Raw genomic sequence first — 16,035 nt, 5'->3', positions numbered from 1 at the left:
GATGAAGTTAAAATCGGTGACTGGACTGAGTTTGATTTTGTGGAGGATGTTTCTCGTGATGTGACGTTCATGAACCTCTCTTTAACTCTTTAAACTCTTAACCTCCGCTTGAACCAAGTGCATTTTGTTTGCTGTGTTGTTGCCACATTTTCGTCACGTTTTTGTTGCATTTTTCATCCTCGTTTTCGGTGCTAAGTTGACACTTTTTTGAAGACTTATTTAGATTTGGGCAAGGTCGAACTGGAGAGAATGTGCTCGGTTCATCCGGGGGTTAAGAGGCTAAGGCGAACAGTCAATTTTACCCCAAACTCCCCCAAACAAACACAAGAATCAGCCAAACAACAGAGCAGGCAACACAAGTGAAAGCTTATTTCACTAAAATCAAAGCTTAAAGCACTAAAAAGGATTCGTCAGACAGTTGCGGACTCTTTATATTAGTTGTGGCACAAGATTTTTTTTCACAAACACGTTTTTCAAAGCGTAAATATCCGTCCCGTTGTCATTTTAGATTATTCATATAACGTGCCTTTCATCAATCGCGCCTTAGACATTGTGAGCTATCTGGCTGGCGTTATTAAAATAGTATATCAAAAACAGCCAGTCTTTTGAACGGCTCTTTGAAATGACTCGGCTCCTGGTAAAGAGCCGTAAATCCCATCACTAGATATTTCGCTTCTCTTAACTCAACCAAGCTCAGCCCAGTCCACGATTGAAGCTCGACCACGACCTCCTGGATGAATGAGAGCCTTCACATGCATATCTGCCTGCTGTAAAGGAGAAAAGCCAACGAGACGAGACTGACTTGTACTGACGAAATGCAAACACATTTTCAGGAACTTTATTTCAAATCGTCTCCAGACTCTAAAGACAATCGACACAGAATCAGGGGACGTTATTTAAGAACCAGGCATGAACCACTGTGCTTCAATTTAACACTCGAGGTGCTGCTCAAATAGCATTACAGGCTTCATTTAACCCATTTTAATTGCACTGTGAAGGCGCTATGACTGCACTGCACGCTCATACAAAGCGGCGGTGTTTTCCTCTTTCTTTTCTTTTTTTTTTTTCACTACAAATAAAAACGCAATCGCTGAGCCCTATATGTTCTTCAGGATATAGCCGGGAGCGTGTTATTTTTTCCTCGACACATGCTCGGTTGTTTTTTGCCTGGGGGAAATAAACTAAATTACACAAGTACAACACCGGCGGTGCTCAACATGCAGTAAAACATCTATTTTTCCGCGCTCCAAGTTTTGCAGCTCCGGATCGGTCAAAGTCACTCCCGGAATATAGTATGGGAGTTACGTGGATTCTACTGCGGTGCGTATCAAATTATATACGGCACATAATCAACTTCTCACAGTGAAATTTAATTCTCCGGCGTTGGAGAGGAAGTGCGGCAGGTTAAGGAAGGCTAATTTGAAGCTTTTGTGCATAGAAATTGACCTGTGCTTGTACCGTTCAGCTGGAATTGAATTAGTCTGGGCTTTTAAGAGAAGTGATTCGAAACCAGCGCAGCTCCCGGAGTACAGATAATTCCCGCCGAGGTTCCCAGTACGGGTTTGACGGACATTCCGAGTTACGGGGCGCTGGCCTTACCGCTTTCTATCCTGGTAATGAAGGCTCTGATATGCCAGCGTGGCGTAATATCATTTTCCCCAACCGGGTGTGTTGTAATTTCCCGTCATCGGCCCGAGAAATGGGCTTCCGCAAGTCAACATGAAAAGTTAATAATCACGAAATCAGATGAAAAGTCTGTATTAAAATGCTGCTCAGAGGCTCAAATTGATCCATGCACAGGGAGGAAATGGTCAAAGTCTCCAGTTTGTGCTTGGAGGATGGAGCATGGAGTGTTTTATCCAAGTCATTCCGTAGTTTAGTTTCCTATATTTCCCTTTGTATGATGTTGGTGAGAGGGAAAGTAATATCCAAAGAAATCACAAAATCGATATATAACCTGTGAACAGCATAATAAGTTGTGAATGGATTGTGGTAAAGATTACAGGAAACTCTAGGAGGTGATATGAAGAGCATTGAGATAGCAGAATATGGGAGATATATATAGCAGAAATATTGCAGAATAACGCTTTATATTAAGATGTACTCATTAAGTATTAAGAAGCATTAATCATTTGCTTGTAAAGTATTAACACACTGTTTATTATACTTGTATCTGTTCACATACTAATCGTCCATTAATAATACGCTTATTCGTAGCCAACCCTTAACCTAACCCTAAAATGATTACTAATGCTTATTTATACTTAATGAGCACACCTTAATCTAAAGCGATACCGAATATGGTTACAAATACATGATGCTACAGAAGGTCAATTAGGCTTAATCGATGGGTGGCACAGTAGTACAGCGGTTAGCACTCATGCCTCACAGCTCGAAGGTCCAGGTTTGATTCCCACCTGGACGGGACTTTTCTGTGTTTGCGTGTTCTCCCCGTGTCTCCGGTTTCCCCTGCCATCAAAAACATGCACAATAGGCCAGGAGTGTGTTTGAGAGTGCGCATGGGGGACGACGGATGCGGCTTGTTCATTAACATGCACTGTCCCTACCAAATAAACCAATAAACTAAACTATCCATCCATCCATTTTCTTCCACTTTTCCGTTGCCGGGTCGTGGGGGCAGCTGTTCAAATCACATGGCACCAGCTCCTATGGCTCCTTCTGCAGGTGGTGGCCTGTTGGTCTCTCGTGAGGGGCTTCTGAACCGCTCTCTGTCTGACCCGTCACCTAGGACCTGTTTGCCATGGGAGACCCTCAAAGCCCTCGACAACAGAGCTCCCAGGATCATTCAAACCCCTCCACCACGTTAAGGTTCCAGGAGGGGTAAATTAATAAACTAAACTAAAGGTTTGCATAATATCAGTGAAGCCTCTTTCTCACTCGCTCTCACTCACTCACTTTGAACAATAGGCCAGAATGTAAGGACATTTTTTTTTAAATCCGCTCTTCATTTGCATTTGGCAGTTCATGGATTGATGATATAATAAAGGAGAAAGGAATGTTATGGCCTCTGTCTTTTAATACCATCTAGTTATATTTCTATCATTGTGTTACCATGCTGTGACACTATCCTTCATCCTGGCACATGTCTGTACATGTTTTTTGAGGTAGGGGAAACCAGAGTACCCGGGGGAAACATGCACAGACGAAGCTCTTTTGAGTTTTTAATAACTTATTTGTGGTCTCTATTACAATTTCTCACACCCTTGTCCCAGCAACATTAGTATTCAAAAGAGCGTTTCCCTTCTTTGACAGGAATACAAAATACGATCAGCATTGTTTGTTGGTAGCGACACAGATTTCGATCAAACTAATTTGGTGGGCGGAGTTTGCAGATAACCCCGGAGAGAAGGCGTGGCGTTTCAGAGTTCAAATGCATGTGGTCTCTGTGGACTGTGCGAACCCAGATTCTAATGAAGGCAATTAGCGAACAACATGTTGGGATCAGCGAGCGCATGTCGGCTTATCACATGTGTTCTAGTTTCAAATAAGCATCACATGAGCGGCAAATCGCAACGAGGGGACTCATGTGAAATAGATAGGAAAAGATACTGTTTACAAAGGCTTTTCCCTTTACTTGTATTATGCTCAGTTCGACCCAATGCACTTGTATTAGTTTCCATGAAAGCAGTGAAATTAAATAAAGCAAAAGCAATCTCCATTTCAGACACCTCTCATGATGAAATAGGAAAGGCACAGTCAGACACAAATCAATGTATGTTTTAAGCACTGAAATGGCAATGGATGGAAAATTCTTTATCGTTGTTTCACTTTTGCTGAGAATGGTTGGTTTAAGGGTCATGGGACAGGCTTTTTTTTAAATGATTTCTATGTTAATCATTGGGTGAAATGTTAAATACAACTCCAGGTCTGTTTTTTTAAGAGGAAACACTATCATTACATGGCTAAAAGAAGCAAGTTTAGCCGTAAACACTTCCCAATCTGGTAGACACAGTGTTGCACTTGATCTCTGCTTCTCGCCAAAAACTGCCTGGCACATGCCCAGAAAATCAATTTGAGCAGGAAGGGAAGGCCATCACTGCCAATTAGCCGCCCGCCGCCCCTCGCCGCTCCCGGGGGCGGAGATATTGACGGATGCTGGGGGGATTAGTGAAGTGGAGTGTGGGACGGTTGATTGTTACGGCCGATTTGAGGCAAGAAGACGGCGAAACCACAAAGGAGTGCTTCGAAAAGACACCAGGAAACCAGAGGGAGGAGCGCACTGGCTAATTATTTCTCCCTTTACAGAGTCGGATTCGTCTCTGGGTGATGGGGATTGATTCTGTTGTGCAGCCGGCAATGGACAGGTGAGAGCGGGCATGGGAAAAGTTTGGGGGGGGTGGTTTGGTTAGAACTAAATGTAGAAGATGCATTAGCGGTTTGGACCACCCGGCCCACTTCAGCGTAGGTCAAATATCCTCCCGCCCACCACATAGTTCTAGAAGAGCCTCACTATGGGGAGAAGAAGACATACTTGACACATCAGACGCACAAACACTCACTGGCTGCTAATGTTGCGAAGCGTCCTCAGCTTGTGAATATAAATGAGCGTGAGCAGCCTGATATTGAGTGTATAAAGAGAGAGTCTACTAGTCCGCTGGGGTTTGCATTTTTAACCAGTTCTGCACATTTCCATTTTCTCGGTTGGAGAGAAATAGATGAAGTTATTCCCCTTTTCTCTTCGAGATGTCGGTACAGTTAGTGTTGGGTAGTAAGCAAGTAAGTGCTTTATTTGTCATTGTACAATTGTCCAACGAAATTAGGGTTGGTCCTCGTTCCTTCTCATCTTCATCTTCGTCCTCATCCTTCTCCCCTGGCTCTGACGCCGATCTTCACCTGAGGGTCACCTGTGAAACTCCGCCTTACAGTTGACCCAGGACTCAGTGAGTAGAAAAACACAACAGTCTTTCAGCATCTTCTGGGAAGAGCGTGGCAGACTCCAGTGAACCAGTGTTAATTTCGTCGACTAAAATATTTAGTCTCAATTTTAGTCAAAGTGATATTTTTGACGACTAAAATTGGACTAAAACTAAAATAAACGTTCCTCATGAGACTAAAACTATGACTAAAATGTCCAGATATTTTAGTCGACTGAAATAAGACTAAATAAAAATTAAAAGCAGAGACTAAAATCATCCAAGCTTCTATTGACCGTCTGAAAGAGCCTCATATCATTTAAATTCACTGCCAAATGAACAGGTTTGTGCTTTGTTCATGTGGAGCAGCTCCATGAAGTCGAGGACCACGATTAAATATGATTAAAATGAATATTATAAATGCAAAGTCGATTAAATTAGTCTTAAATTTAGTCGACTAAATTGACATGCAATTTTAGTCGACTAAAACTAGACTAAAATTGAAAAGTTTTTTTTTGACTAAATCTCGACTAAAATGAAATTACATTTTAGTCAAAAGACTAAGACTAAAACGAAAATAAAATATGTTGTGCCAATATGTCAAAATTAACACTGCAGTGAACTGACATTAGCTATAACATTAGGGAAAGAAGGGTTGCTGCGAGTCTTGTCCGGATGCCTCCTCTTTTGCTCCTTTTCCTGTAGCCCCTCTTGTGACGCCTCCACTGTGCTGCAGGTGTGGGAAGCTCTTGGTGCCTCTTCAGTGTTTCACAAGAAGATATCTGTGCATTTGTAGGACTCAAATGCCCCTCAAAGATCTTTAGCTCATCAGTGAGCTGTTTGTTTACTTATCAAAAGCTTTTTCCTTCATGGCCGCTAAGTTCTCTAAATCAGCTTTGCAGAAAAAGGCAAAAACGTTCCTGCACCAAGGGAGAGTGTAGAAATCAATAATTACTGGGAGATTCTCGAGGCATTCGGTGATTTTGACAACTTTATTTGCTTTATGAACTTTGAGCTGTGATGCCTTTATCACTGTGGGAAGTATTGGTAATTTATGCTGATTTTGAGGAGGTTATCTTGCTATCCTAATTCAATCGCTTTTAAGATGGCCATTTTCTCCACATGGATCCACATACCAGTGGTTTGAACCAGATGTCCTCTCAGTTGGAACCCTTTGCTTTGCCCCTGTCTCCATAAATGTCACACAACAGGCCTTTTTGATTTGAATAAGCCACTGTCAACCGTCGCCTGCTTGACTGAATCCCTATCCAACCGAAGAGCGTGCCCAAAATGACTCGGGCAGCAGTGTGGCCAGCTTTTGGACGAGCAACACACGATTTGAAGAAGCACTGTGGAAATATCTGAACAACACACTTCTGAGACCATTGTGCTTTGAGGCATGAGCCGGTGGACATAGGGAAAAAAAAACACAAAAAAAAACTTGCTTTGTTCGCTCGGGCTAAAAACGGCTCAGCGACGGGATAAAGGAGTGGAATGTAGATGGATGCCACATGACAAAGCAAAGAGGGGAGAGTGCCGTGCAGTTTGGATATTGTTGCTGGAGGATTGCATTGAGTGCTTTCTAAAGAGTTGACCACCGGGAGACAAACAGCAAAGGCACAACAATGAAATCAGGAGATCAAACCAGTGGAGGATATTCTCACAAAGGCGACAGAGGGAGGAAGCATGTGATGGACTCGAAATGAGGTGTGGATGGTGTTAGATGAGACTGGGGTGTTTGGCTCAGGTTTTGAAAAGTTGGATAAAAGCTAAAAGTCCACTCTGCCAGCAAAAGGAAAGGGTATTTATTTGAATAACGCTTCTCAACCTTTCTTTCACTCCATTCTCGGTTCAACTCTCTCTCAATTTTACGTCACGATAATTAGTCTAAAGCAGGGGTCACCAACCTTTTTTCAGCCGAGGGCTACTTCAAGAGCATTAAGTTGTTCAAGATCTACCAGTTAAAACAAATCCTAAAGACTTAAACATACGCTGTGTGCTTATAGGATATTGGCCCCATATTATATCAAAATAACTTTATTTTAAACTCGTACTGAGTCACAAGAACAAAAATAACTGTATTTTTAAGAATCAGATAAGAAAGTTAAGTGTTTACACCTTAGAAAAAGTCTTAAGAGCTACTGGGCATGCCCCATAGGGCACCTGTGTGCCCGCAGGCACCACATTGGTGACCCCGATCTAAAGTCAAGTAGAAATTCCACAACACATATTTATATTTGTTTTTATCAAAAGAGTTAAGGTTTGCGATGTCAAAATTCAAAGTGTGATGTGAATATGAAGTACTGTATAAAAGATTGAAAGTTCAAAACATTTCAACTGGACATTTTTCATAGTTGCCCGAAGTTTCAAGATTCATCCAACTCTCATCTTCAGGGCCAAATTCCCATAGATGTTAGATTGGGTGGTGGCATCTTCCAGTGCAACAGGTGTAGATTGCACAGTCACCAGGCAGAACTTGAAGTTGGATGACTCTTGAAACGTCGGGCAGCTATAAAAAATGTCCAGTTAAAATGTTTTGAACTTTCAATCTTGTAATATGAAGTACTTGAGTTATTAAAGCATTAAGACACTACAGAGTGTTAGATTGACTTACCCATAGTGACTTGGCAGCTAACAGACTTATTTCTCCACTGTTTACACTGTTTTTAGCAAATGTTACTCTCTTTGCCAACCTTTGCTAGTACCCACAAATGTGGCAGATTACCATCCTAATTGTGAATTTACAACGTTCAATTCCATACTCTATTATTCATACCCAAATCTCAAAGCTTACAGCCTATATACAAATCTGATTAAAACCTGACGCTAGAGGTAACCAGCTGATGTTTGCAAATTCTCACCGTAGCAGCTTATTTTTGTGCTCAGAGGAGACGATGCCCACCAAAGCGTAGAGCCCAGAGGAGCTCTACGGCAAAAGGTCAAATAACCCGCACCGTCTTGTTTTCCTATATCCAGATCCATCCCATTCACACCACAGTAGCTTAACACCTATAAGAAACCCAGCTGGTGGTCCGGTACTCACCCACATCTGACATCTCAGCCACGTCTGCTTCGAAGGGTCCGTCGGGGAACTTGGGCGCGTTGTCGTTGATGTCCTGGACTTTGATGATGAATTCGGACTTTGGTTCTAGCGCGTCCTCCGTGTTGCGGTCCAAGGCTTGTGCGTGGAGGACGTAATGCGACTTCCTCTCGCGGTCCAGGCTTTTCGTGGCGTGAATGTCCCCCGTCACCTCGTCTATGATGAATATAGTCCCCGCTCCTTCGCCGCTCAAAATGTACCTGACAGTTCCGTCGCCCTTATCGGAGTTAGAGTGAAGCTGGACAAAAACAGACACAAACAGAGAAGAAAAGAGGTGAGTAAACAGATAAATTAGCCTATATTTGCAAAAAGCTTATAAAGAAATAACTGACTTTGCTTTGGAGAAGATGTGTAAAAAGCAAGAATTTCCCTCACATAGGTCAAAATGTATTGAACACAAGCATTGGAATGAGTTCTGTTGAAGACGTAAGTGAACTTCAAGGTCACATAATAAAGTATTTAGAAATTCAAGATGAAAGCGAACTACGAACACGACCAAGTAGATTTGAACAAGCGGGCTCAAACACAGGATGTTCTCCCCAAACGTAGCCACGGCCCTAATCAAAAAGCTTTCTCTCTCATTGCAACAATCCCAAAATGTTCCCAATGTCTGAGCCCAATTTAAACTTCAATTTGGACAATTCGAGAAAAAAAAAGCTCCCTTACGGCTGCGTCATCATGCAGTCCTTGCGGTAACATTGAATATTTTTGTCCACTTTTCAAAGTAGAGATGAGTTGTAAACCTTGATTTCTAAATATGAATAGCCTTTCCGCCAAATTTAAAACATGTGTAGTAACAAAGTCAACAGAAAGGGTTGAACAGTGGCACAGGGAGATAATCCTGACATGATTCTTGGACGTATGAGGCCTTTTCTGCAGAGGTTTTTATGTTCTTCCTGTGTCCAGTATCCCCCATCAATCAAACATATGACCCAACACATAAACACAGTCAATACTTGAGGCTACAGGTTGATATTGACCTTGATCTTCTGGAGATCGGTTGGTGCTTCCCTCATAACGGTCAGACATAGGGTTCCCTTATGTATAATAGTGAGAAAACTTTTCTCATTCAATTCATTTTGCAGCACTGATTCCATGTTATTACTCCTAGCATTTACCCTCAGTCGTGATACTCAGTCGGTTAGAGGTAGGGTTGGGGTCACGCCATATTTCCATGAAATAAAATACTGTAGGTGTATTATTTGTTTCCATATGTGGCGGAATATAAACTGGTTATCACATACAAATGAAGTCAAGTCTGAATCAGCTCCATATGGATGTTTATTCACAGCAGATTGTTCAGTCGAAACGGGTGACATTGCTAGCGTTAGCATGTGGCGTGATGCTAACATGAAGCATGATGATGATGAAGCATGTGTTTATGTATTTATGGGTTGTTTAACTACTTTGCTCCTCTCCATGTCTTTGTATCTTTATTGGGTAGAAAGCTATATTCATAATTCAGCATTTGTTAAAGTAGTTTTGGAATAATTATAGCAAGTTTCGATTTTTCTCTTCTTCATTCCAGAGATACCGTCTGTATCTATGCTGGAAAATAAGCCAATTATCATGACTATTATTAATAATAACATCTATTGTCCATTTTGTCATATCTGTTCTGTGACAATTTGTCTGCAACTGGCCCTGCTACTTTTGGAAGCAAAAATAAAACAATGAAAAGTCTATACAAAAGAAGCATCATTATCAAGTCACAAAATTACCATAATAACATCCGATATGGCTTGCCCTCTCAATCGTACAGGATACTGGGATGTTTTCTGAAACCTCTCCCGTATGTTCAGCTTCCAGGCATCAGCTGACGTAAAGGTTTTCAGGGGAAATCCATGCGTACCTCTTTAGATGCACACGAACCTGCTGCCTGCTGAGGAGCGTTCCAGCCTTAATTGATATCGAGAGGATTGGAACTTTGATGCCGATTGTTCAGCTGGGTACAAGACCCTGCAAACTAATAAATACAAATTCCTGCACGCATGCGAGCGCCAATTGTGAATTTCCAAACAGGGCGCCGCCATGGAAACATCATTATTTAACCAATTTCTCCGTCACACATGAATAAAACATGCCGTGCGACACATTTTTTCTCATTTTTGCCCCACGGGGAAAACACAACAGTACAATCCATTTTCTTTGTGCATTGCCAATGTGTTACGTACAAGTGGAGCATCGGAGCGTTCCCTTTTATTTTATATTTCATTATTTTACAAGCACGTCAATTTGTGTTTAGAAGAACGGCTTTGTATTTTGTCTGGACGGCGAGAGATGTGCGTTGATCAAAAAGAATAATAAATAACACTCGTCTTTGTCTTTGAGGGGCATGGAAACCCTCATGTGTAAATGGAATAAATTATTCAGACTGTTTACAATGACTTAATGTGTTGTTTCCCCCATGTGTGCATTTCAAGCAAAGGAGAGGCCAAAACTCATTCCTGCTGTTGTAAATAAATTACAAACTTTTGCACATGGATTAAAGCACTCGATAAACGACACAAAAACAAAACCTGTAGACTTTGCTCGGTTCAGTTAAAGCGATAGTTCAGGATTTTTGACATAGGGCCTAATTTCCTAGTTATCCAGAGTGTTGTTGATTTCTGGAGATTTTTTACTTTCTTTTTAATTCATGCAGTCCTTATATTTGAAGAGTTTAGTGGTGCTAGGCTAGTGCTAGGCTAGTGCATGTCTATGGTAACTAATAGCCTGCATTAAAAACAGTCTGACCCAAGCACAGTGCACCTGAGGCATATCACTTATAACACCAGACTACCCATTTAAATGTCTGTGTTGACTGAATCATTTTTTAAATATAACCATTTTGCATTTAAAAGAACTTATATTTGAGCAGCATCAGCTTCCTGGTTGTAAGCTATGCAGTGGCGGAGTGATCTGCTCGGTTACCGGATCTACAGTAGACTGTTTACCTGCGGCCGGCATTACTACACGTGGAATTCACAAAGGAGCTTTCTACAAATCAGATATGGCAACGTTTGGAGGACGACCCCATGATTTTGAAGAGGTTTTTAATGCAGGCTACTAGTTACCATAGACATGAACTAGCCTAGCACTAGCCTAGCACCACTAAACTCATCAAATATAAGGACTGCATGAATTAAAAAAAATCTATATATGTCTCCTGAAATCAACAACACTCTGGATAACTAGGAAATGAGGCCCTATGTCAAAAATCCTGAAATCTCCCTTTAAAGTCCTGAACCCCTCCTTAAGCGCATTTTCAGTTTGCCAAAATAGCAAAAATGCAGCAAAAGAGGTGGCAAGAAAGTGATTAAAAAAAGTGATGGAAATGCAACAACACGCGACAATAACAGGCAAGAAAAAGATGAGAATGAGAGATCAGTTCTGCAGATCTGAACTTTCAAATGAGGCGAGAAGCTTTTAGATTTGGGCAAAGCCAAACTGAAGAAAATGTCAAGGCGGGGGTTAAGTTTTTTGCAAAGGCACCATATGCAAAAAAAAAAAAAAGAGAATCAAAACTCTTGAAACTGTTTCCAAATAATACGTATTTATCTGATCTTTATGTAAACTATAGAGATTCCGGTCCTGGCCCAGAGTCAAGACGATAGTACTTTTTTTTTTTTGCGGTAAGGGAAAACACCATGTCACCCAATACTTTTTTTAATATATATAATATATATCAAGTCCAGCTTAGTAGTAGTAGTAGTAGCAGCTGTTGTAACCTTTAATATGTCTATGCTTTTAATATCTTGGTGTTATTTGACTAAGATTTAAAGCCAAGACTGTTTCTTGATAATGGATATAATGATAATCCATTATATCCATGGAAGAAATGGAAAAATCCCCCAACTTACACCGTGACTTCAAATGTATGTGTCAACTTTACTCTTGAGGACAACAACCCAGGACTTTTTTTTTTTTCTTTTTTCAAACAATGCACTCGGCTTTTTTATGCTTCTTTTGATGGAACTCTTAGCTAGTTGCTCTCCACTCCAGCGCTGCACACCGGCCTCCTGCAGGGCAAACACTTTCTATTGATTTTACTGTGAGCTATTACATGCGCACCACATAAGGTTTTCAGAAACAGAGCTATAAGTAACAAACAAAGCACTTCTGAAATTGAAACCCAAAGTATAAAATAGCAAAGGGAAAGCCCCGCAGCCTCTCGGAGTGGAGTCAGTAAATACTCCCTTGTGCTACTTTTGCATGTGTTGTGAAGCGGTGATGCTAAAATGGCCATTATGGATTGATGCAGGCGCAAACGGTTACCGGTGTAGAGCAGAGGTTCCCAAAGTAGGGTTCGCGGGAAACAGTGGCGGGTGTCGCAAGATGATTTCAAGACAATATTTGTTAAAAAATGAAACTATACATTTACAGTACATTACATTAAAGTTAATAGTATTAATAGTACAATAAATCTTGACAACAAGAACTGAAGCTCCAACATGGACTGGGCGTTCTTCCACGGTCTTGGCCCTGTCTGCAGAGGGTCTCCCATCAGCCCTGGCTCTATTACCATCTGCTACTGACGCTTATTTCGACATTATATTGCCCGGGCAAATATAATGTCCGGTCCTGTGAAGCAGTTGATTGATTGACCAGTTTGGCATCACCCAAATCTAAAAGCTTCTAGAAAAAATGCAACAACTTTTACTATTATGAACTTGGTCAATGTAAATGCCATTATCCATGTATGCATGATGTTTTTTATGTATTATAACATCAGCCTGTGCAGGGACTACGGGTGGAAATTAACACTTGAGCTATTACCTGGTACTATGCATCTGTCCCCTTGAGGTTAATGTTTATTGTACACTGTCCCTGTTTCTCTAAATAAATAAACTAAAAACTAACAAACAATTGACAAAAAGTGACAAAAATATGTCAAAAACCTGAAAAAAAAGTAAATCGGTGACAATTCAACAAAAAAGTTACGATCAATTTTGTAGGCTTTAGCTTTCAAATGAGGCGTTAGACTGGCTGTAAAGTCTCCGGTCATGAAGCTTTTACATTTGGGTAAAGCCGAACTGGAGAAAATGTGCTTGGTTCAGGCAGAGGGTAAGAGGTTAAAACAGCGAGCTGATGATCTAAAGTTTTAATTGATGGATTGATTGATCATCAGTGAGACTGTTCAGGCAGATTCAGCTAACCTTTATTGAGGAGAGTGACATCCCTCGGAACAAACACATCCTTCTTCCTCTGTGTCCGACAACCGGGATAATGTAGTCGGCAAACCAATGGTTAGTGGTTCCATCCCAGCTACGACTGGTGCTCTGTTATTGTTTCTTTGGGTAAGACTCCCCCAAAATAATAACAGTTGGTAAAACTACAGTAAAGATTAAGACTTAAGCAATTGGAGACCATCATAAAACAGATAAAAACAATCATTCTGAAGATAACTTTTAGGAAATACAAACTTCACTGATTCACACTGTCCATTATAGACTGATACAGTGGGAGGAGTCACCCAATGTTCTGCTAAGAGTATTGATCCTTCAAAGTATTACATATGTACACAGAATTAAAAAGCCGCCTTTTACATGTTAAAAGGGCTACCATTTTGTCATCTAATTTTCAACCCGGCATGTTGAGTTTTTGTCAGTTGTAAGAAGAGGCTGTCTCTTGGTGGAACAGGATGTTACTGGCAAATGCTGCTGGAAATGACAGCGATGGTAGCGAGGTGGCGGCAATTACTTTATTCATCCACAATCACAAACGTTCCTGACATGAAGGAGCAGAAAAATGACTGTGGGTCTTTAACAATGCAACCATATGGCACAGTTTCGTTTTTTTAAACTCTTATGTCGAAACTATAGCGGCACTTTTTGCTGTGACTAAAACACAATGATTTACTGTCAGTTTATAATGGCAACACTCCGCACGGTCCACAACATACTGCACACTAATATCAAAGTCAAACGACACAACTGGCAAAACACAACACATCAGGGACAGAGACAGATGTAAAATAACAGGGTTTTTTTTTTTTGTGAAAAGCATGTTTGAACCAAGTCTCTACTGACACCCCAGTGATATTTGCAAAAATCAAAGAAACATGTATTTGTGGGCCCATTGCAGCCGTTCCTGTTAACAGTTTAGGGGAGGCCAGATAGACGTTTATGCACAACTGCAGCCTCTGGAGGATCCTACACCTTGATGTTCGGGAGACTCCAGAGGCACCAGCAGCTTCAAATACCTGTTTGCTGCTTTGTAGCAGCTGTTCTCGTAATCTGATGTATTTGTCTGGCAGAAACCGTCCTCATTGTGACTTTATCTGCACAAATCCGTGTGTGCTCTGAATGTAATCTCTTAACAGTACGATGATTAAGCTTAATCTTTCATGAAATATCGAAGGTTTTCATACCTAGACCAAGGCATTCGACTATTTCACGCTTTTCATCAGCAGAGATCCTTTTTCTTTCCATATTCCTTGAAAATGAAGGTCTGCTTAATAATGTGGAATGTCCTTTTTCAGTAGTTTTTCCCTTACCTTGGCTTAACCTGAAAACTAATCATCACAGGCGTTTGTGATTGATGTCAGTGACTCAAAGAGCCCTGAGACACAACACCATCCATGAGTCTTATTGAAAACCTTTTTGACACTGAAATACAATTTGCATAATAATTTGTATATCTGCAAGATGAATCCAGCTTAAGAAAAATAACACTTTCATTGTTCAAAAGTTCTGTTAAAAATGCCTCCCAAAGTAGCATATTTCAAACTTTCTGCAATTTTTTTGTGCCTTGAGGGATTTCGTTTTGCAAAAGAAGCAAAGGTTGTGCTGCATTCAGAAAAGCGCCAAATCAATTGCATAAATGAAGAAGAAAAAGGTAAGTGTGTCTGTTTAAAAGACCACGCATGCACACTTCAATAGCATTAGTGTAAATTATAGTGGTGCGCTCACTTGATATTCCAAACAGCGAGTGTCGTCTGCTTCTATCACTGACTAAATTAAGGCGAGTTATACTTTATTGCCCCCTCAGGGAACTTCATTCTCTCCATTTAACCAAATGATCACGCAGTGCACCTCGCCCTCGCTGCATTACGAATTCTCCACACTTAACTTTAAATAAAAAAGTCGACGGTGGCAATGTAATTTAAATCCGGACAATTGTAGGAGAATATTTAATACATAGCGTTTATTCTAGTTTTAGATATAGTGTTTCCCAAAAGGCGATCCCTGCTTTAACATCAAGCAAAAGTGTCACTTCTTTGTTTGGTTCGACTTTAGGCGACATAAAAAGTAATATGTGGTGACTGATCGTTCCAATATTCCCCCCATTGGGCAAAGGTCTGTTTACAATGACGGAATAAAAGGTGATCTATTAGTTTTGCTGTGAAAGACAAAATAACACTCAAATGTGATATGTTTTTTGTTTGTTTTTTAGTACCAGAAGGCCGTTTATATTCACAACAATCCAGCCTTTTTTCCCGATACTGATACTGAGGGTTTGAGTATCTGCCGATATCAAGACACCAAGAGACTTTCGTAAAAGCAGCTTGTTTGGAGTGTGTAAAGTGAATGGTCCTGGTATGATGGTGTCAATAAAATCGTATCTTTTCTTGCTAACGAGATGGTACAGCTCAATTATCCATTACATCTATTAATATTTGACCTTTATTTGACCACTATATTAATAAACTAATGGAAAAACATCAAACAAGGATCCAAGGACTTTTCTACACTGAATATCTCTGGGTATTCAGCTTAATTGCGCGGGTGCTGCCATGAATTGTGCCCGCCCCTTCACTCCTATTAGTTTACATAGGACTGGAGCAGGGCGGAACAAGGTGAATATGCCAGGCTATTAGGTTACATTAATATAAACAACTCACATGAAGCGATCTCCATCAGTGGCCAATTTTATTTTATTAGGCTCCTTTAGGTGATCCAATCATAGTGTCTTTCCCAGCCTTTTCGGACAAGCCGCTACATTTTTCACAGGCCCAGTAACATGCGGCCTATACAGTGCGGCTAATTTAAACATTTTTACGCATGAACTTCGTGGAGTTTAGTTGTCCGGTACGGTAGTTTCCGCTAGCACTAGCAAGCTGTTGTTAGCCGCAGAGTT

General features: G+C 40.8%; 1 protein-coding gene across 1 annotated transcript in view; it reads right to left on the bottom strand.

Annotated features, from left to right (window-relative positions):
• The window catches only part of LOC306977684 (cadherin-18-like), a 210,428-nt gene that overhangs the window by 116,849 nt on the left and 77,544 nt on the right, over positions 1-16,035 (bottom strand). The window contains exon 3 of the mRNA XM_079576098.1: positions 7,918-8,212. Within this exon, the coding sequence (XP_079432224.1) occupies positions 7,918-8,212 (295 nt within the window). The remainder of the gene's footprint in view (positions 1-7,917; positions 8,213-16,035) is intronic.

The sequence above is a fragment of the Gobius niger genome (genome assembly GCF_951799975.1).
Source record: "Gobius niger genome assembly, chromosome: 18".
Taxonomy (NCBI): domain Eukaryota; kingdom Metazoa; phylum Chordata; class Actinopteri; order Gobiiformes; family Gobiidae; genus Gobius; species Gobius niger.
This window is presented reverse-complemented; position numbering and strand designations above follow the sequence as displayed.